At 35.1% G+C, this 24,048-nt stretch overlaps 2 protein-coding genes across 2 annotated transcripts in view; one reads left to right on the top strand and one right to left on the bottom strand.

Annotated features, from left to right (window-relative positions):
* The window catches only part of CDH18 (cadherin 18), a 354,098-nt gene that overhangs the window by 211,739 nt on the left and 118,311 nt on the right, over positions 1–24,048 (top strand). The window contains exon 4 of the mRNA XM_027125360.1: positions 909–1,076. Within this exon, the coding sequence (XP_026981161.1) occupies positions 909–1,076 (168 nt within the window). The remainder of the gene's footprint in view (positions 1–908; positions 1,077–24,048) is intronic.
* On the bottom strand, positions 14,642–15,402 carry LOC113630172 (protein lin-28 homolog A). Its single transcript, XM_027125361.1, has one exon. It carries the CDS (start codon positions 15,330–15,332, stop codon positions 14,715–14,717), a length of 618 nt encoding a protein of 205 aa, XP_026981162.1. The 5' UTR covers positions 15,333–15,402; the 3' UTR covers positions 14,642–14,714.

Raw genomic sequence — 24,048 nt, 5'->3', positions numbered from 1 at the left:
ACAATTTTTTATTTTAAGACATATTTGATAGTCCTTGCATAAACTTGACCTGCTAGAAAATGTGTTCCAGTTTCTAAATGTAAGGCTTTATTGACAAATCTAATTTATGTGTGCATGTGTGTGTTTGCCTACACAGAACTACATATGGATATATAACATTTTGTTATATTAATTATAACAAATTAATTAATATAATTAATTAATTAATTAATATAATGAGAAAGTGCATTAATTAATTAATTAGAAAGTGCATTAAGTGTCTTTTTTGGTACTACAAGACAAAGAATGTGACTTTTACATGCAAGTTTTGGAACCAATCTCATCACTTTATTTTGCTTGTGTACTTAGATCTAGTTCTTATTGTAGTTATTTCCTGACAAAAAGTCAGTTTCTTAGTCTTGATAAATGTTAAAATGCCTCCTGCCTGTAATCTTTGTTCAAGTGTCTACACTCCTCCATTGTTTTTCATCATCAAACTTTGACAACCCTGTCAGAAAACTATGTAAATTGTTCTGTAAGGAAGAAAATTAACCTCTGCTCAAAACATCTCAGCTAACACTTGTGAGGAGAATGAGTTGTGAAATATTCAGGCCACCCACAGAAGGAAAGAGCAGGGACTGCAGGGCTGCCCTCTAGAGGCCAGTGACCCCAAGGACCACCAAGAGATAGGTATCTTCATTTGCCTCTAATAGATTGGTTAGGGATGCGTGGTTATAAATAAATATTTCGATGAGACAGTTTTAATAACATTGTCAAGGTACTGTTTGTCTCAGAAGCCTGGTTTTCTCTCAAAAGCATTTCAGTTAAAACTACTTTTCTTAAAAGAAAGAAGAAAAAAGAGAGAGATACCTTGTTGCTTCTCATTTAATGTATAATCCATACTGTTTTGTTTAAAATATGTATTACAGGAGTTATTAGAACTGCCTTACATAATATGGACAGAGAAGCCAGAGAACATTACTCAGTGGTCATTCAAGCCAAAGACATGGCTGGGCAAGTTGGAGGGCTGTCGGGATCCACCACGGTCAACATCACCCTGACAGATGTCAATGACAACCCCCCACGGTTTCCTCAAAGTACGTACCTGTTTCTTCTGATTTGCACTTATCACTATTCATTTATGTAAAACAGATTGAAATACAGTTGACCCTTGAACAACACAGATTTGAGCTATAAGGGTCCACTTTTACATGGATTTTTCTCAGTAGTAAGTACTACAGGAATACATGATCAGATCTGTGGTTGGTTGTATCTGCAGATACTGAGGAACCTGGATACAAAGGGCTGACTATAAGTTATACGCATTTTTGGACAGCATAGAGGTTAGACGCTCCTAACCTCCATGTTGTTCAAGGGTCAACTATACTTGAACATATAATATCATGTTACTATTATCTTAAATGGGAATATTTTGTTTTGTATGGTCTTCCTTTTATACACAAGACTAAAGAAATCACTCCATCTGTGGTCTCCTGAGCCTGGCAGATAATTGTTATTGTGTTAGATATCCATTTCAGTTGGCATCACAGTTAAATATTAAAAATGAGATAGTGGTACTAAAGAATGATATCCTGCATTTGCTGAAGTGGTTATGTATTACTAAGGAATTCATGGAGATATTCATAATACATTTTGATATGGGCATTCTACTCTTGCAAAATAGTCAAAAATGTACGCTTTGTGACTGAAATTAAAAGAAAAATCCTGCAGGTTAGGAATGAACACTTTTCACATACACACACACACAAACATGCCATCCAACCACAGGGTACGGCTAATATAATAAAGTCTGATCTCAAAGTAGAATATGAACCTTGTGAATACAGAGCACAAACTATCAGGCAATTCAAGGGGAAAGAGTGTCAGTTCTGTGAGCTCAGAATGAAATGGTGTTTGTGACACCCTCAGAAAGGGAAGGAAACATATTTGAGTAATTTTAATGTGGCAGAAACTGTGGATGACACTTTATAGAAAAACCATTAATTATCATAAAGTCCTATAGGGGAGCTGTCCTACTTACACATGCTGTTTAAAAACTGTAACGAAGTAGACAGCGTGGGATGTCAATAAAGTCTCTCCACAAGTCAGTATGAAAGGCTGTCCCCAGCCTTATCTCTCAGCATCATTCTCAGTACACTCCATACACGATGGAATACTGCCTGTTCTGAAAATATAACAGTTTGCACATCCTTAAATCAGCCCAGAAGTTTCCACACTCACATTCCTTTGTTTAAAAGCCCACTTACAAGTTTCTCTGACCTCTGTTGCAGAATTAGCAGAGAGTTAATTAACCCTCATTTCCTGTTACATAGCACTTTCCCATGAACGTTTATGCTATATTTATTTCCATAGGTGCATATCTCCCCTACTTTGAGTCCCTCTAAGTAAGAATGATGCTTGATTTGTCTTTGTAACCTTAAATATTCAGATCACTGCCCAGCCCTGGATAAATGACTACTAAATGAATGAGTAAATTAGTCGAATTTAAATACTCTGTCAAATTACTATTGTTAAAAGACCACATACCACAAAAAAAAAAAAAAAAAAATCAAGTAATTTTACAAAGTTACAGTGTACTTTTTTTTTTTTGGCGGTACGCGGGCCTCTCACTGTTGTGGCGTCTCCCGTTGCGGAGCACAGGCTCCCGACACGCAGGCTTAGCGACCATGGCTCACGGGCCTAGCCGCTCCGCGGCATGTGGGATCTTCCCGGACCGGGGCACGAACCGGTGTCCCCTGCATCGGCAGGCGGACTCTCAACCACTGTGCCACCAGGGAAACCCTACAGTGTACTTTTGTATTCATTTTATCCCTTATTCCACACAATATACATATACACATATTTCATTATGAGAAAAGTGCTGTTGAACTCAGCTGAATATAAACTTTATTATAACTTACAACACCAACCTTATTTTCAACCTACCTTATTTTCAAATAGATTCTACCACCACTATTTTAAAGATATTAATATTATAACCCTTATTATAATAGAGTGAAAAACTCAAACTCTACACAGTAGGGGCTCAATAAATGCTTGATCTTGGTACAAATAATATCTCCCATTCTTTCTCTCCCTCCTTCTCTCCATAAACTGATTTTTAAATAGATAAGTCCATTAAAACTGATTTTAGAAATCAGCCGAAAATTGTAATGGTGATGAATATAGAAAAGTATATTCCTAATTTATTTTGATTGATGATAGTTGCTGAAGCATCAGTTCATAGGAAAAAACAATTGTTTTACCTGACAAGGACACAGAATAAACGTACACTCATTGAATTAACTCATTATATCCAATGGGATCTACATGTCTTCCGTCTGTAGCAGTCTGTGCAGAATGACTGACAACTGTCAATCCTGCCACATGCTGAGATGCTCTTAGTGTTTTGAAACAGAGGCAGTACACACCCGGAACCTCACACTCTGATTTGTTTAAAAGATATTTTATTGTGCACTCATATTGCACTAAACACATTGCTGTTTTCAGAATGATTTGGTGTCACCATGACAAGAGTAGCTTGCAGTAAAGTATTCTTTAATTTTCCCACAAGCATTATAACTCACCAAGTGGCTAGATATATAGTGGGAAACTTTGCAAACCGCATGGAGGAAAAAAAAAATGATGTACTATGAGGACTTGAGTTCATGAAGCACCATGAAATGCACCATGAAATCTATATACAGTTCAAATTCTATAAAGATCAGTCATCAAATGGACCCAGTAGTCTAATTGTTTCTCTTAAGATGTTTTTGTTTTGTTTGGCTTACAGTTCTTCTGACTTTTTTTTCTCTTCACTTGAGAGAGCCATGTTTTACCATAACTGACTGACTCTGGTTTAAACATCTGGCACACAAAGCTTTGCAAAATATTCCCTCATAGCATTTTTTACAACGTCTTTCTCTTCCTATCAATTTGCTATGGCCTGTGAAAATCAGCTTGTTACATCTTGTATCTTAATTTAAAGTTATCAGTGTATCTTAATTTAAGATAAATGGGTTTTGAGTAAGCATTTGAGAGTTACAGGTGAACTAGACTAATAATTTGCTTTACAAAGACTCTCTACACTAGGCAGATGCAAACTCAGTGGCCTGGAATACAAGGCAAATGAAAGTCCAGGTGGAAGAGGGCTGCCAGTGTCAGGGAGGCTATAGGGGAGAACAGAGATTGGATGGTACATGTCCAACTAAGAGGACAGCTACTGCTCAATTCCAGTAATGCCTACATGTGGGCAGGAAGAATTAGGAAAGAGAGCTACTTGTCAGACTCACAGTGAAAGAGGACAAATCAGCCCATCTGTGCCTTGAATCCTTACTCAGAGGACACAAGGGATGCCCAGTTCTTCTTCAGAGACAATATCTCAAGGTGTAAGTTCCTCAATATAAGTTCTTCTATTGAAAGGAATCTATTCTACTTCTTAAGATTCTTGCTATTTCCTTCTCTGGTTTTAACTATGTTATGGTTATTCCATAATTGATTCTCAGACAGATAAAAAGTCACTGAGGTCTATTATTCTGTGTAAAGAAAATGTGCATAAATATCAGTAATTTCCATGAAAGCTCATAAAGCAAACCTTCTATACCCTAAAGGAAGTTGTATTTGAGAATTGTCCTCAAAGAATAAATAACCAGTCTGGGGAAACAAGAAGAAGACATGTCAAATAATCATAATCAAAGAGTAGAAATTTGATCGTTTAACAAAACTTCCCCTAAGAACTTGAAATAATTGCAAAATTAAGTCATGCAACAACTTTAGCCTGCTTGTGACTCAAGTTGATATAGTGCAATGTAATATTGGGAGGATCAAGTCCTAAAAGCTCAGTAGATGGCAGTATTTCCCATAAACCTAAGAATGAGAAAACTAACTGATGTGGGTAAATTTAATGTTAGTAAAAGAGGTAATACCACTGATGGAAATATTGACATTGATGTAATTTTGTTGATGGTAAAATATTTTAGATGAAGGCCCGTTGTTTTAAAGTTATTATTTGCATTTTCATGAGAACAAATCTAAATGGCATATAATATATTCGGCATTAATATTTTATTTGAAACAGAAATTAAAAGAAACAAGCAAGCAAGCTTCTCCTTTGATCCATCAAAATGTAAAGTGCATATTTCAATTACCACCAAGTTGGAGTTTTTCTAGCATACTTTAAAAAATACCTGGTTTATTTTACCATGGTTACAGGCATATATTTTGAAACTTCTTGAGAGTGTTTTTAAGTGTCAGCATATACTTGATTTAAAAGAAGGTAAATTCCACAGCTTCATGGTTAGTTTTCTACATATATAAATTAGTTCAACTTTATTCATTATGTCACTGCAATTTTCTGTATTCAAACAGAAGTTTTGTTTGTCAGCTCTTGAGAGATATATGTTATTATATCCCATTATGATACTGGATTTTTCTATTTATTCTTTTATTTTCTATTAGTATTTTTTGGTTTTGTTTTATTTTGGTCAGATATAGTTTGAAATCATGTTACCAGATGCACACAGATTTAAGGTATGATATCTTCCTCTTTGAAAGTATGTCATTGTGAAACATCTTTCTTTAATAATGCTTCATAACTTAAAGTCCAATTTACCTGATATTAATATAACAATTCCAGATATTTCATTTTCCTTTTTTTAGTTAACAGTTGGATGGTATAATATTTTTCATTTTACTTTTTTACTATATTGTTCTTTTTTTTTAAGTTTTATTTAAGACACTAAGTTTTTGTTGATTTGTTTTAATCTGGTTTCACATTTTTGTTGTTTATTTTTATTTACTATACTTATAATTAATTACTGGTACATTTCTATTTAAGTCTATCATCTTGCTACTTGTTTCTTTTGTTTCTTTTCTCTCTTTCCTTACTTTCTATGAATTATTCATGTATTTAATTTTGTTCATTTTATCCTCCATCAATATTTTTTATTTTACTTTCTTCTATTTTTCTTTAACGTTTCCTCTAGACATTTCAATTTATTTCATTCCACCTTAAAATATAATTTATCACTTGAAAAATGGAATAACTTTAAACTTTAAAAATCTTTGATTTTTGCTATTTTTGTCATCTTATAAATTAAGCCTTATGTGAAATTGTAATTTTGTTTTGTTTTGTTAAAGAATCATGTTTTAAGTCAATTATAATTTATCCTTCCTGGTGCTATTTATTTTCTTTATTTTCCATTTTTCCTTCTATAGTCATTAACCGTTTTTAAAGGAAATTCTAAATTTTCTTTAAAAATCCCTTTCTGTTCCTTTAGTGCTAGTCTACTAACAATGATTTTTTTTCCTTTTTAGTTTTTTTAATAAACATTCTTTTTCCTACATTTTTAAAAGGGTAACTTCCAATGGAAATGGAATTCTAGCTTGAAGGATATTTTTTTCTATTTCAATAATTAATGATGTAATGTCTGCTGACCACCATCTTGTCTGTCAAAAAAAATCAGTCTCAGTCTTATTATCATTTTACTATAGTTTATTCTACTTTAATGGATCTTTCTTATTTTAAGATATTCTGTGCTTAACTTTCCAGAAGTTTAACTATGTTGTACCTAGGAGGTATTTACTTTTTTAAAAATCTGCTTTTCAATTATAAGGCATTTGGAAGCTATCTTTTATTGAGTTCCAGGGAATTTTGGTCAGCATTTACTAAAATATTTCTTCTATCTTATTTCCTCACTTCTTAACTACTGGTTCTGCAAAAGTATACATGTTTGGTCTTTTAACTATGCACCATCAGTCTACTCTTCTATATATACATATTTTTTTATCTCTCTTTTTTGACCTAGCTATTTTATATTGACCTATATACTAGTTCACTAACCTTTTCCACCATGTTTATCCTCCAATTAACCTTGTGTATCAAATTTATTAACTATACGCTTCAGCATTGACATATTTTGGCTCTATCATTTTCCCTTGACTTATTAAATACACATTATTGGTATTTGCTACAATTCTTCACCTTTTTTCTATATGTTTTAAGCCTTAATGTTAATTATTTCAAAATCCTTTCCTAATAATTCCTAAATCAATATCATATCTGCGTCTTTTTATTGCTTGTTTCCTTTTTGGTTTTGGTCATTTTCCATTTTTAAGCGTGTCTTATTACTATTAATTGAACATTATGGATAAACGATTGTAGAAGTTCCTGATTATGTCACCTTCCTCCACAGAGAGTTGTTTTTCTTCTTGCAGATATATAGAATATGATTACCTAAATTAGTTAGACTTTGTTATAACTGGTTAAGTTCATTTTTCCCCTTATTCCTGGGAAGTAGGAATACTCTTACTCCTAAAAACTAATTTTTCTCTAATATCAACTGGAGTCACAAGCATTTACAAACTCTGATTCTTGGTGCCTCATGCCTGCTGAAATGTCTGCTTAGGTCCTTTGTCTTCCAGCTTTGCTTTCTTTGAGTCTCCACATATGCAAATTTAGTATATATATCTATAATTATCACAGGGAAGATTGCATTCAAATTTTGGGGTTCATTTCTCTGAGGTTTCTTCTTTGTACCTTTATTCTCATTTCAGCTACTGTGCCTGTCCTTTAACCCCAACCTCTGTTTCACAAAGTATGTAATTTGGTCTCTTTTCCATAGCAGAGCATATTAAAAAAAATGCCCTGAGTCGTTGAGAATGTAAAACTCATCTTGTTATGCTTCCTTTCCCTCAAGGACCATACCTCATCCAAGCCTCGCTGCATTGAATTCTCTCCAATGGCAGTCATTTTATGTATATTGTGCAGCTTGTATAGTTCTGTTTGATGGGAGAGTTAGTCAGATACATACAATTCCATCAGGTCCAGAATGGAAAGACATCTCCATTTGTTTAAGTTGAAATATCATGGAAGATACTTAAATAAATAGTATATCAATTTGATATTTAACCTGGCTAAATTGAAAGTATACATTTTGAAAGAGAGCTGGAATTCTCTAATTAATGATAAAACAGGCAAGTTATTGGTCTATTGTAAATAGTTTTTCATTCAACCTTATTAAAGACAAAATATATTTATCTATGTTATGAGACAATATATAAAGACAATTGAAAAAATTATTTTATTTTATATTCATTCTATTAAACAAGATACATACACCTGAAGAGAATATTCTTTCAGACAAGATAACAGCTATAAATAAATAAGTTTGTGGAATTCTTTTAAGGTTGGATATTTTGGAATAATTTGAAATTGCCTGTTTAGAAACTAACTGGTCATAACACATCAATCATTTTATGATTTGTTTTAACCTATTTGGCTGTATGCTATGACAGAGTTGTAGACTGATTTTTTTTCTTTACTTATTCTGTTTTGTATAGATATGTGTTTTTATGGACATGGGCATATATTTCTTAGAAATGATTTGATTGTTACTAGTTAGTCTTTACAAATCAATTTCTAATTCTTCATAGAATGCTGAAAAAAGTAAGAATGATTTTCAGTTGGGATTTATAAGTTTACAGTTTTTTCAGTTCTTTATGAGTCATGCTTATGATTAAAAGTGAGAGAGTGTTAAAAAGTGGCCCATTGTATCATTACTTTGAAGAAAATAAATTTGTACAGGAGAATCAGCTTTGCAATGCTGCCTGTTGACAAATGATAACATAGAATGTAGGTTAAGCAATTTTAAAGGTATTATTCCCAATTACGGTGAATATTCTGATATAGGACAATTGTCCTTTTAATGTGTGGCATTTGAATAGCTGTAGAATTAGTCTTTTATTTTATTCATGTATTAAAAACATTACAGGCAGAGCTTAACGTAATGCTTAATGATTAGTATCCAATACAAGTGTCTTAGATTCAGGGAAATCCCAGATTCCTTGTGTGTCTTTTTTTTTAATTTGAAAGTAGCATTTCCAATGTATACTATATCTGCATAAAACAATTTAATGTAGAGATTTTGAAACTCTCTGGTTAACCCTATGATGTCAGACATCCTGGATAAATCATATTACAGTATCTTAACCACTTACGTGTCAATCAACTTTCTCCCAGAATCATAAATAAATATGTATCTTGTGTAAAGGTGGTCACTTTCCCAAGTAAATCTTATTCATGTAATAAAAATATTAACTAGTCAGAATAAATGTAATGATCAGTTGATTACAGTTCTTATAGGCTAGGGCATAGGGTTAATCTTAGGAAATGACTTATTTGCTCACCTGGTAAAGCTACTGAAGGAAAGGTACGAGGTCTTTTTAAAATCAATTAGAATCAAGACTATCCTGGGAAAAAAGTATATTAAAAGGGACAAGCTTCAGGCTTCCCTGGTGGTGCAGCAGTTGAGAGTCCACCTGCCGATGCAGGGGACACGGGTTCGTGCCCCGGTCCGGGAAAATCCCACATGCCGCGGAACGGCTATACCCGTGAGCCATGGCCGCTGAGCCTGCGCGTCCGGAGCCTGTGCTCCGCAACGGGAGAGGCCACAACAGTGAGAGGCCCGTGTACCGCAAAAAAAAAAAAAAAAAAGGGACAAGCTTCAATGAACCAAATTCTCTTTTATTATTCCCATGAAGTCTTCCTTTCTTAAATGTACTTCAGCTAATCATTAACATTTTATGATGGAGTCTAAGAAATTATTGGAAAAGGATCACATATGAAATTATGGAATATTCAGAAAAAATATGAAATAATATCTGTATCTCTATGTCACATAAAATTATGTAGTCTTAACACCAAAATAGGTAACATTAGCACTATTTAGAGGTATCTTTAAAACTTGCTAATGAGGTAGAATATCACTTAGAAATTATTCACATATATTCAAACTAAGGAAAAAAAAAGACACTACTAATGTACTATAAACAATTTGATACCTAAAATTCAATAATACACATTGCACCACCTCATAGCTCAACAAGTCTAAGCTTCACATCCAGGCATTTAAATCATAAATGTTCCAGTATATTTACCTTTCCCAGATAAGGAGAAATTCTATCTTAAAATAATTTAAGGCATCAAAAATGCTATAGACTCTGTAGTAGACATTTGGTGTAACAGAAGTTTCATTCATAGAAAAAATTCTCTCTACACACTTTCTAATTTTTTTCCATGGAAAATATAGTTGCCAAGAGTGAACCAACCTTCATGATATTTACAAAAAAAGAAATGTAGGTGTATACATAATCAACATTTTGACAACAACTCAACAATATTAAAAAGGAGCTTAAATTTAGAGGAATGAGGAAAAACAAGTTGAAGACTTGTTTGATATGACAAGTCTAGTCTCTATAAGCTGGCACCAGCTATAGAACTCAGAGGCTTCTTTCCAATATAGCCACCGCTTCAGCTAGGGAGCTTCCCCTCTTGCATATTTGCCCAGGTGCTGAAGTGCTCTCTGTCTCCTGACCTTGTAAATATAGAGAACATTATAGGAGTGGGAGTTCCTTTCTACGGGAGCTCTGTTGTAGAGTTCTGTGAAGCCTAAATGTCATCCTCTGGACAAATAAGAGATTAGGGAATTATGTGCATTCTGATACTGATGTAATTATGTTTTCCTTCAATAAATTTTAATTTATATTTTCATGTGGTTGTAGTATTGTGAGTGAATCTGCACTTCAAGGGGGAAATTTGCAAGCTGATGTTGTGAGAGCCCAGAGAGAATATAAGGCAGGATGTAGGCACTGGGAACTAGCATCTTAGCTTGTTAGCCCTGGAGAAAGGAGGAAGTATATAATTACAGGAATTTAGTAGAGATGTTACTAGAGTTAGGTGTCTGGTATGAAACCAGGGCTTGCTCTGAAATGAAAAATGGAAAAACTGTACTTATCAATCAACAGAAGATGCAACATAGACATTGACATTAGGGGAATAGATTAGACACAGCTGAATACAGAGTAAGTAAACTGGAAGATATGTTTGAAGAAAAATAGCCAGAATGCATCTGAGAAGCTGAAGATGAGAGAGAGAGAGAGAGAGAGAGAGAGAGAGAGAGAGAGAGAGAGAAATATGTACCAAAGGAAAAAAGCTTCAATGTACAATCATAGGACTTTCATATGAAGACACCAAAGAAAATGGTGAGACAGTGTTCAAAACACAAAAACAAAAAAGTAGACTAAGAGTTTTCAAGAATAAATACAGACATGGAACCTTAGATAAATAATTATTAGAAGCTCCAAACAGAGTGGAAAAATACTATCACCTAGATTTGTTATGGTGAAATTTAGAATTCCAAAACCAAAGAGAAAACCATTTAACTCACTATGAACTTATTATCAACAAAAGCAGAGTACAGATGACAATAGAGAATTGGGTTCAAAATTGATGAGAAGGGGGAAAAACTGTTACTCTAGTAATCTTTAGCACACTAAATTGCATTAAAAATGAAGATGATATAAAGATACATTAAAAAAAAAAAGAATGAATTCACTGTTCAGAGAACCTCATTGGAAAACTACTTAAGATGTTTGTGTCAGAGGCTACAATCATTATACAACATTCATTCTCATTTGTCTTCCTCAGAGAATTCTGTTTGGAATAGTATTTTACTGACTTCTCATCCTCAAATACTTGGTGTCTCTCTTACCTTCCCTGGTAGATTTAATTGTTCTCTCCCTGTCTCTGCCATGCTTTCCAGTGATTAGAAGATATTTTCCCATTGAATTTAGGATTCACCAGTTAATTTGACCAAGACACCAACAGCAATAAATTATGTGGATTTGTGTTTGAAGAAGAAAAAGTATGAAGTAATGCTTATAGGATGCTAGAAGTTGACTGTGTTTTTCTTTGATAAATATTTTCCTAGGATAATTTGGAAGGCAGAAAATGTACCTAATGAAGCTATGGCTTTAGGAGAAGAGATATTAAGAGGGAGTGTCTATAATATGAGTTGATTTTTATTAGCTGTATTTGATAAGATACTACAAGAAAGAGGTCAGCTCAGAAAAAAAAAATCATGTATTTTCTAAAGAGAAGAGGAGGAAACTAGAAATTTCATGACTTTTAGGGCTAAAAATGAAAATGTAAAGGGATAAAAAAAAAAATTTACCTTAGAGAATTAAGGAAAAAAACGCTTTTTTTTTTTTTTTTTTTTTTTTTTTCGGTACCAATAAGTCTTTATTCATTGTATTTTCCCAAGGAAAAGAAGGGGAAGGGAAAGGGGTCAGCATGTGTTACAAAATGATAGCAAATGGGAAAGGAAGTACCTGGCACAGCAAAATCAACCAACAAATAAACACTGCCCAGATGGGGTCGCCAAAGCCCAAGGGGGCTCAGTCTCCTGCAGTTCAGTAATGAGGGGAAGGGATGAAGAACAGGTACATGCTTTTCTACCCTCCCTCCCTCCCCATAAATTCAAGATTTCACACAAAGCTTTGGTTTCTAGCAGTAAACATGGAGTTACATTCGTCCGTCTCCTATTAAACAATTTTGTGGCCACTTTGACATAAGTTTCTTGCACCTGCATAAAAGTTCCTGAGTGACTTGACTATACATTCATCTTTCCTTTCGTGGTCTCCCAACCCCACTTTCTACATGGAAGGCCCCCTCGTTGCTCCTCTAACCCTAGGATTAGAGATTAAAGTAGGTTTTAATCCATGCAAAGACAGCAGTCTCTTTGGAATGAATCAAATCAAGGAATGGTCATGACTCAGGAGATTGAGAACAAGGGATGGTGAGTTCTTAGCTTCTTCAGGATTTTTGCACAAATCATTTAATCACAGACACCCCACAAATTAAACGTATAGGTGTATGGACTATTTTTGGGGAGGGCACGAAGGGGGAAAGAAGAGGGGGTAGGAATACAGTGTTTAGGACAGAAAATCTTGTTCGAAATAGGAAACAGGGGAAGGGGAGCACAAAAGAAAGTGTAGTTCAAGACCTCCCACTTCAAGAAGAGGGGCCCCCAAGTTTATGTTTCAGATCTTTTTGGCTGGTGCAGACCTTTTGTCAAAGATGCTTTGGCTATTTTTCTCAATATAAAAAGAAGTTTGTAAACAATAAAACCCCAAAAGAACATGGAGAAGACCAACACATTATATTTACACAAACTAGGCCACCTAGCAATCACCAAATCAGCTACTTGTGAAGTCCTACGAAGTCCAGACAAATACAATAACTAGAGGGGGGCAGCAATTGGGGGAGACAAGAACCCAGGATCAGACACACATCACCCAATGCGTTCTATTGCATTTGCCCCGTTACAACACAGTGAGGTAGGTTTGCAGTGATCTCACAGCATGTAAACGAAACCCCCTTTTCTCCTTTAGCTACCATGACACTAATTACTGCTGCAGCAGGGCAGGACACTGGCTCTGGGAACCACAAAGAAGCCATCACTGATGGTCTCTCTGGAAACCAAGGAGGAAAAGTCCAGAATTGTTAAAGATTAAGGATCTTGTCCTTGCTTCATATATCCATCCCTGGGCAGCTCAAGATGGGTACAGAGGCATCGTTCTTAAAACCTGTCCTTACCAACTCACAGTTTTTACAAAAACACATACAATACGCCCTGTTGTGTATGTTAGGCCTAGCCCAATCCACTGAAGGATGGACCTGGTATGTAAAACGAGTCCTATGCCCTGGGATTACAGGTCTGGAACAGGAATCCTTTATCACACATACAGATGACCTCTGCCTAATCTTGGCTTCCCCTCTCTGCACCTTTTACCTGGCCCAGCCTCTCCTAACCTCTCTGTACCACCTTTTCCTGTTCAGACCAATTTCCAATCTTTCAGTAGAAGGAGACCAAGCCATGGGGCAACCCAGTTAAAACCTAGTCTCCCATGAAACATTGAAGATGGAGGGGTTTCAAGAGGACACTGTGGCAGAAAAGCCAGCTCTAATTGGCAAAAATGAGGTAGTTCAATAGGCTATACGCTCCAAATAGTTGTTCTCTCTGGTGATAGAGCAACAAAAAGTATTCCTGCTGTGCAGACCCGGAGCTGTCGCCGACTTATCCCTGAGATTGCTCACGTACCTGAGAACACAGTGCAGGAATGAGGGCCTTAGATTAAAATACACAAAAATACAAAACCAGAATATTTATATTATGAAAAAAAAAGTTAAAATGCACAAGATACGTCATTCGCACACAGCTAGTGCAGTTGGCATCCTGAAGAAAGTGGGACCCAAGGTACAGTCATCCAAGGGAGCAAATAAATAAAATTGTATTGGCCCAGAATGGGGTGGGAGTGAGCTTAGAAGCAGCAGGTCTGCAGCTGTTCCCTCAACCCCCCTTTTGCCTGTCATCACAACCCACTGCTTGGGACAGTTCTCTCAGCACTCTCTCCCAGGAGGAGGTTATGAGCAGACAAGATGTGGAAAACCCTGCCTTACCCCTGAGATATTTCCTCCCACAGAATGTAGTGGCTTGTGGGTTGGGTCCATCAATCTGGTCTCATGCTTAATCTTTTCACTCTGGCACGGGAAATATTATTCCATATCCTTCTTGAAGAGTAAAACAACTTCCCTATCCAGGCCACTTTCAGAAGCTGGAGATTCTGGGGGTGGAGACTCAGATAAAGCATGCAGGAAGGGTTACCCCCCAAAGCCCTCACGTGCATTTGGATAGAGCATGATTGGAGTTTCTTTGCCTCACCCCTTCCCCCCCACCAAGAGGAAAGAGGGGGTGACGCTTTGGCCCCCGGCCTGAGATATATGGCAGTGCCAGCTGCCCCCTACCCACCCTGTCCCCACTTTCTCCACTCTGCCGATGGATGCCTGTTCCTCAAAACTTCCTGATCACACACGGATAGCCCCCACCCACTGTGGCTCAATTCTGGGCCTCGGGGAGCATGGCAGGGCTATGGATCTCTTCTTCCTCCTCCCGAAAGCAGGCTGGCTTTCCCTGGGAGCTGGGAGCTTGCTGGGCCTTCAGTGGACACGAGGCCACCATGTGGTTGATGCTCTGGCAGAAGTGGCACTTCTTGGGCTGGGGTGGCAGTTTGCATTCCTTGGCATGATGGTCTAGACCTCCACAGTTGTAGCACCTGTCTCCCTTTGATCTGCGTTTCTGCATGTTCTTCCCTTTGGGCCGCCTCTCACTCCCAATACAGAACACCCCACCAGGGCCGGTGACTCGGATAGATTCCAGGCCCTTGGCAGACTTCTTAAAGGTGAACTCTACGGCCTCACCCTCCTTCAGGCTCCGGAAGCCCTCCATGTGCAGCTTACTCTGGTGCACAAAGACATCCACCGGGGGGTCGAGTGCGACCCCGGCGCGGGCAGTCATGGACAGGAAGCCGAATCCCATGCGCACGTTGAACCACTTACAGATGCCGGCTCCGTGCAGCAGCTGCGGCTCCTCGGCCGCCCGGGCCGCGTCCTCCTGCGCCTCCTCCGGCGCCTTGGCGCCGCCACCTGCAAACTGCTGGTTTGACACAGAGCCCATGGTAGTCGGCTGAGCCCGCGGCCCCGGGCCCCAGGTCGGCCGGCTGCTGGCCCCAGAGAAGTCCGGAGGCAAAGGGACAGAAACGCTTTTAATGATTGCAGACAATAATTTCTGAATTGCTATGAGCCACTGACATATTTTCCCTTTTAAACAGGGTGTTTATTTCAACAACTTTGTCCTTATTCATCCCCAGTTATATATTGAAGTTTTGGTGGGCAAATAATGTGTCCTAATTCAGTGGTCTCTGGAACAAGAAAAGCCACATTGTATATGATTATATCAAAAGGTCTTGAAATCAAGACTGGTGCCATGTTTTAAAGAGATTTGGGGGTGTCAGGGAGCAAGTAAGTGGATTTTACCTCTAAGGGGCACATAGTTATTTTAGTCTAGAGAGTGGACAGTGAACGGCTTGTATTATTTGTTCACAATTATTTCTTTCCCTCCCTTATCATGCTTTCCTGTAGGTGGCATATATGTCCTTGCTACTTTAACTGTGCTTTGCCAATGACTTTGTTTTGCTAACAGAATATTAGAAGACATGCCATAAACCACTTTAAATGCCTTTAAGTGGTTCCATTCTGTGTTCCTAATCTTTCCTTCCCAATGACTGCCTTTTCAGCTCATATTCTGAAATGAAAATTCACTTGGAATTGAGCCTAACCTAGTAGTTGTAGCTTAGTCATAGTTCTTATATAATGCAAGATAGAATTAAATATTTGTTGTAAGCTACTGAGATATTTTGGCGATTAATCAACACAGAAATGGCTGATTAATAAACATGCTATATCTGTCATCTTTAGCATTATCACAGCATAATATACTGTATAGTTTTGTCATATATCTTGCCCATTTTCTTTCTCATGAGAATGTACACTCCGTAAGGATGAGGATTTTTGTGTTTTGTTTATTGTATACTTAGTACCTGAAATTATGCTGGCACAGATAAGTAACATTTACTGAATGAGTCAATAATCTAGACTGATCCAAAACTTCATGTGGAAGAGTGCATATTCATAAATAATCAAGAACTCTTAAGGGAAAATAATGGAGGAGGGGCTGATAAAACAGATATTAACATCCATTTGGTTTGGAAAATAGATCTAGTGGACTTTGTGGAGTCCTTAGGAAGCTGTGTAATATAAACTTCAGGACTTGGTATAGGTCCAAATTGGAGTTACAGATTAAAATACATTAGGAAATGAAAGGCACTGGCACCACAGGTCATCCTTGTAAAAAGTAGATAAATTGACATAATAAAGGTTTACCAAATTGATTAAAGACATAGGCTATTTATGCTTTTAAAGAAAATGAGATTATCTTATGGTACTAGAAGAGGGGAAGATTAAAAAAAACAAGGACATTAAACATAAAATGATCAATCAATATTACTACATAAACATTAAATTTCTTTAAGCCAAAGATATAAACAGGGAAAAGACAAATTAAAAAAACATAAAAACATAACAGTCATAATAATAATTACATATCATTAATGAGATTCGAAGGTTTTAATAAAAACTTTTGTATTACAAAACCAGAAAAGTTAGGAACATTACCTCAATAAAAGAGAAAATAATCTTACAGATATCCAGAGATCTGAGGATAAGCCAACTATAGGCAATGAATTTTCTTTTTAGAAAACTAATTATCATTTTTAATATAATTGAAACAAAAATAGTTTCAGTATAATAGGTAAAGAAGTCTTGTAAGTTTCTGATATAGATACATTGTTGTTCAAATATTTAAGAAAAAAGAAAAAAACAGGCACCCTGATGATGTGTAAAAGGAGATGTAGGAAATAAATTAGGAGTTCTAGAAAATTGAAAACGCTTAATTAAGATCAGTCTTGAAAGCAGTAAAACTCGAAAGAACCAATAATAATATAAAAGTGATATAAAAATTAGGGAAAAGAGAAAAATCTTGATACAATAAGCCCAATAGTATTTTATACGTAGGAGAGGACAGAGAGAAAAATTATGAATGTAAATAGCCCTTCAAAAACAAAAACAACAAAAAATAAACGTTTTGAAAGAAAACTTTCATGACTAGGAAAAAAGAGACTCAGAACTCAGATTAAAGCATCTCAACATATTTTAATATAAAAACACCACCAGAGCTAAACACATCCTGGTGATATTTGTTTATTATAAAGACCGAAATATATCTCAAAATTATGGATGCAGGAAAAAAGCTTACCTACCAGCATTAAGTCAGCTGGTTTATTGTAGTTTTCTCCTCTGCCAAACTATATCCCATCTCCTCACAATATATAGTGGTGCAAATGTGGACACTGTAGTTGGTTTGGGGGGAGGTTTTTTTTTAATATAAATTTATTTACTTATTTATTTTTGGCTGATTAGGTCTTCGTTACTGCATACAGGCTTTCTCTAGTTGCAGTGAGAGGGGGCTACTCTTTGTTACAGTGTGCGGGCTTCTCATTGCAGTGTCTTCTCGTTGCAGAGCACAGGCTCTAGGTGCACAGGCTTCAGTAGTTGTGGCACGCGGGCTCAGTAGTTGTGGCTCACGGGCTTAGTTGCTCCAGCATTTGGGATCTTCCTCAATGAAGGATCGAACCTGTGTCCCCTGCATTGGCAGACGGATTCTTAACCACTGCACCACCAGGGAAGTCCTTAGGGGTGTTTTTATATTGCCATTTTACAAGTCATTACCTACTTCAACCATCAACCAAACAAAAAATTTGCTTTGCCATGAAGGATTTTTTTTCAGTGACTTTTTACTGCTACACAATTCCGCTAGAATACCCTTCCACAGTTGATGACTGTCATAACAATAACCAGGGCTGTTCTGTTGTAGCTTGTGTATATGACAACCAAATTATTTACCATGAGTGTACTGGGGCAGCATAATTATTAAATATGATTGTGTTTTACAAAAGCAGAGATACGGGTTAAGGAATGTAATGACTGTTTTACTTACTAAATAATGTGAAACATAAATTTCTGTATTTTTAAAAACATGTTAAATGATTTGGGTTTTTATTTTTTTAATCCATAACCTATTCTCTGAGATATTGTTTTAAAATCAATTCCTTTGTTATATTAACTAGATCTTTGATTATATCTATGACATTATGAGATTTTAAAATAAATAAATATGTTCTAGCTTTGAAATATATATATTTCACATATATAGTTATATGCATCACAAGTTTTCTCTAGTAAACACTCCAAGAAAAGGAAACTGGGAAAAAACCAAAAATCTCTCCCCTTAATTTTAACATGGAGAATTAAGAATTAAGTCTCTTGTTTTAAATTTGTGTTTGTCCTTATGGACCTAATTATAAAATTTATTTCTGGGAAACGAATACATGATCTCTCTCTCTCTCTCAAGCTAATATATAAATGGTGATACTATGAAACACACAGTCAAGTAATGTGTTGTGTGTATGTATACCATATGTTTATGTGTGTGTGCTTATATGTGTCTGTGTGAAATAAAAATTTCAATGTGAAAAAAAAACTCAATGTTTTTTTTTTTGTTTGTTTGTTTTTTTTAGTCTTCCTTTTTCCTTTTGAAAATTGGATAACACTCCTACAATATATAACCTTTTTTTGAGCTCAGAGTACTCTAAGGATTTTTTGGCAACTATAGAAATGCTGATTAGACTGCACTGTAAAATTATCCAAGATAGTGTCTTTTTTTTTTTTTTTCCCAGAGAGAGCAATTACTGAGTAAAAATAACATGGAAAGGCACAAGATCATTTACCATGTATACTAAGATGCTATGAGTTATGACCTTTGTTAATCTTATTTAGATAAGAGTGCATTGTTTTCTAAATAATAAACTGACTCTTTCTATGTGATTGAATTATATCATGAATAGCAAGGCAAAACTTTAGACTATTTGTCAAAGATTTCTAAATACATTTTGAACCATATCTTTTAAAATTTCTCCCAAGTGTTTCTCCTATAGGGAATGTCAGTTTTCATAAAATAACAGGTAAACAAAAGTTTGTGTATTATAATTATTATTCAAAGATGATAATACCTACTTATTTATGGACTATTGACACTCAGTTGTCAGAATTCTTAAAGGTGATTCTACATGTTATATGTCTTCAGGATTGATAGTTGCATGTTGTTTTGTTTTTTGTTTTGTTAGAATTAGTGTTTAGAGTAAGTTTTGTCTGATATCTTTTGTTATTTTAGGATAATTTTATATATTTCCTCCCATGGTTAATCGTATTATCCTAAAAATGTGATGGAACATAAAGGTATTATATTTAGGATTAAAGTTTCAAAGGTACATGTGAATATTTATGTTAAACACAAATACTAATAAAATATTTGAGCATTAAATGCACACTGGGCTCTTTAGAATATGCTTTCTACTCTAAAAAAAAAACCCGGGTCCCAAAGACCTTTGTTTCCTTGAAATTATTTAATTCCTAGTAACTATTTTTATATACTTAGTGATCTTTATTGTCAGAGACATCCAATGCTCATTGAGTTCATCTCAATTTATCATAATATCTCTGTTTTTTCTAATTTCTTCTGTTAGTAATCTTATAATTATCTCACTAGAATATCATATACACACACAGACATACACACTCAGTAGTTTTATTTTCCAAATTGCTGGTATTTTTTATCTTATTAGACAGGCTCTTTATTCATTCTTTTTATTCATTTGCCTATCAATGGACACTCATGTTGTTTCCATATCTTGGCCATTGAGAATAATGCTGTAATGAACATGAGAATACAGACATCTCTTTGAGATCATAATTTGAATTCTTTTGGATATATACCCTGAAGTGGGATTTCTGGATCATATTGTAGTTCTATTTTTAATCTTCTGAGGGACCTCCATACTGTTTTACATAGTTGCTACACCATTTTACATTCCTACCAACAGTGTACAAGGATTCCAATTTCTCCACAACCTTGCCAACACTTTTTATCTTTTGTTCTTTGACAATAGCCAGCCTAACAGGTATGAGGTGGTCTCTCACTATAGTGTTAATTTGTGTTTCCCTGATAATTAATGATGTTGAGCATCTTTTCATATACCTGTTGGCTATATGTATGTCTTCTCTGGAGATATGTCTGCTCAAATACTTTGCCCATTTTTAAATTTGGGTTATTCATTGTCTTTGTTTTGTTTTGCTATTGACTTGTAGGAGTTACTTATGTATTTTGGAAATTAAGCCCTTATCAGATATATGGTTTGCAAATATTTTCATGCGTCCTATATGTTGCCTTTTAATTCTGTTGATTGTCTCCTTTGCTGTGCAGAAGATTTTTTTAGTTTGATGTAGTCCCACTAATCTACTTTTGCTTTTATTTTCTATGCTTTGTGTCATATTCAAGAAATTTTTGCCAAGACCAGTGTCAAGAAGGTTTTTCCCCATGTTTTCTTATAGGAATTTTACATTTTCAGGTTTTACATCTAAGTTTTTAACTCATTTTAAGTTGATTTTTGTGTATAGTAACCTAGGTATCCAATTTCATTTTTTGCATGCATGTATCTACTTTTCCCATTACTATTTGGTGAAAAAACTCAGTTCCCCATATTCTTACTCTTGGCACCCTCATGAGAGACCAATTGACCTTATATGCATGGGTTTAATTCTGAACTCTCTGTCTTGTTTTATTGGTCTATATGTCTATATTTATGCCAGTACCATACTGTTTAATTACTGTAGCTTTGTAATATATTTTGAAATCAGGAAGTATAAAGCTTTCAGTTTTGTTCTTTTTTCTCATGATTGTTTTATATATGTTGGGTATTTTGTAGTTTCATAAAAAATTTAAGATAATAGTTTTCTATTTCTGTGAAAAAGTACCATTGGAATTGTGATTAGACTAGCAAAGCATTAAATTTGTAGATTTCTTTGGGTAGTATGGACATTTTGACAATATTAAGCCTAGCCTTATAATCCTTGAGTACAGGATGTCTTTCCATTATTCATGTCTCCTTTAATTTATTTTGTTTTATCAATGTTTTGTAGTTTTCAGTACACAGTGATTTTATCTCCTTAAGTTTATTCGTAAGTATTTTATTATTTTCAATGCTACTGTAAATAGGATTGTTTTCTGAATTTCCTTTATGGATTGTTCATCATTAGTGTATAGGAACACAACTGATTTTTGTGTGTTGATTTTGCAAACTGCCAATTTTACTGAATCTGTTTCTTCATTCTAACAGGGTTTTTATTTGTTTATTTGGTTTTGTTTTTGTCTTATGGAGTCTCTAGGATTTTCTACCTATAAGGTCATGTCATCTGCAAACAGAGATAATTCTACTTCTTCCTTTCTCTTTGTATTCCTTTTACTTTTTCTTCCTTATTTATTCGGCTAGAACTTCCAGTACAATGTTGAATAGAAGTAGGTGAGAATGGGCTCCTTATCTTCTTCTGGATCTTTGAAGAAAACTTTTTATTTTTTTAACATTGAGTGATATTAGCTCTGAGCTTTTCATATATGCTTTTATAATTTTGAGGTATCTTCCTTCTATACCTTGTTTGTTTTGGTATATATTCAATAATAATGGAATATTATTCAACCCTGAAAAAGAATAGAATTCTACTATATGTGACATGCATGAGCCTGGAGAACATTATTCTAAGTAAAGCAAGTCAGTCACAGAAGGACAAGTACTGTATGATTCCACTTATATGAGGTTTCCAAAATAGTCAAACTTGCAGAAGCATATAATTCAGTAGTGGTTGTAAAGAGCTAAGAGAATAGAGGAAATGGGGAGCTGTTGTTCAATGGTTGTAAAAATTCAGTTATGCTAGAAGATTAAATTCTAGAGCCCTGCTGTACCACATAGTGACTATACTTAACAATGTAGTGTTGTGCACATCCAAATATGTTAATAAGGTTGATCTCACATTAAATATTTTTTACCACAAAAAACAAAATAAAACAAAAACATGCAAAGAAACTTTGGAAAGCATTGATGTATTTATCACCTTGATTTTGGTGATGATATTGCCAGTGTTTGCATTTGTCCAAACTCATGAAATTGTACACATTAAATATATACATTCTTTGTATATCAAGTGTACCTCAATAAAGCTATCTAAAAAAAGAGACTCACTGTAGTTATTCTCCTGGAATTTAGAGTAATTTTAAGTATCTGGCTATTCATTCAGTCCTTGGACATTCTGCAGAAATATTCTAAACCTCTCTTGATTTATAAATAAATATTATCTATCAGCTATTTTGTAGTGATTAGTAGACATTTCATTTTGAATACTTTGGTATTATACATTTTAATAGTTTGAATCAGTTTGGGCATTTTATAGTCTTCATTATACACTTTTTAGGATATCCACTATACCTAGAATTATCCTTCTGAGTTGTATAATAGCATCTTAAATTCATGTCTAATTATTATTTCTAAAATATAATCCTCTTTTATAAGGCTTTTTTTTTTAGAGGAGTTTTAGATTTACAACAAAATTGGGAAGGAGATGCAGAGGTTCCCCGTGTATCTTCTGCCCCTGCACTTAAATAGCATCCCTCATTGTCAACATCAATCACCAAAATTGTACTTTTTGTTTGACCAAGGATGAACTTATATTTACACATAATAATCACCTAAAGTCCATAGTTTAACTTAGGGTTTACTCTTGGTATTATATATTTTATGGGTTTGAACAAATGTATAATGTAGAATGACCACCATTATAGTATCACACAGAATATTTTCACTGTCTTGAACATCCTCTTTGTTCTGCCTATTCATCTCTCCCCACCCCACCCCTGGAAACCACTGATATTTTTATTGGCTCCATAGTTTGTTTGTTTTTTTTCCAGAATGTCATATAATTGGAATCATAGAGTATGTAACCTTTTCAGATTGGCCTCTTTCATTTAGTAATGTGCACTTATTGTTTCTCCACGTCTTTACATGCCTTGGTAGCTCATTTCTTTTTCTTTTTAACAATAATGTTTCCTTGTGTAGATGTGCCACAGTTTATTTATCTATTCACCAACTGATGAACATCTTGGTGGCTTCCAAGTTTTGGCCGTGATAAATAAAGCTGCTATAATAGTCTTGTGTAGGTTTTTATGTCAAAAGAAATTTTCAGCTCCTTTGGGTAAAAAACAAGGAGCGTGATTACTGGATGGTATGGTATCCTCTAGGAGGATGAGCTGAGAATTTGAATATGACAAGTGGTTCATCTTGAGCACTGGCCGTAACAGCAATAATTTATTTCTTTATAAAATAAGATGTGGAGATAAAAAGACATTTAAATACATTATTCCAAGAATAAATGTTTATCATGATTTTTGTTTGTTTGTTTGGATTTTTGTTTTGTTATGGCTTTGGTTTTAATTTCCCCAAACATTATGCAAAGTGAACAGGATGACAAGAACTAAAATGGTCCTTTGTATTTTGCAAATCACTGACAACTACAGTGCAGTTGTATATGGATTATCTATTTCTGTATTGCAAATCAATCCAATTTAGCAGCTTAAAACAACCAATATTTATTATCTCACTATTTCTGGAGATCAGGAATCTAGGTTTGACTTAGCTGGAGGCCTCAGGTTCAGGTTCATGAGATCCCAGTGTAGGCAGCAGAACAGGTTATGGTCTTATTCAAAGACTTGCCTAGGGGGAGGCAGCGATGGTTTTTGCTTCCAGCTCACTAACACAGTTGTTGTCAGTTTTCAGTCACTTGTCATATGGTCCACTAGGTAGGGCTTCAATACAACCTGGTAGCTGGATTCCCCC

Source organism: Aethalodelphis obliquidens, unplaced genomic scaffold (assembly GCF_003676395.1).
Source record: "Aethalodelphis obliquidens isolate GAN/ISIS:26980383/991018 unplaced genomic scaffold, ASM367639v1 scaffold29, whole genome shotgun sequence".
NCBI classification, from domain to species: Eukaryota; Metazoa; Chordata; class Mammalia; order Artiodactyla; family Delphinidae; genus Aethalodelphis; species Aethalodelphis obliquidens.
This window is presented reverse-complemented; position numbering and strand designations above follow the sequence as displayed.

Coding starts and splice junctions, on each gene's coding strand:
- LOC113630172 (XM_027125361.1), bottom strand. CDS start 15,332: ATGGGCTCTGTGTCAAACCAGCAGTTTGCAGGTGGCGGCGCCAAGGCG.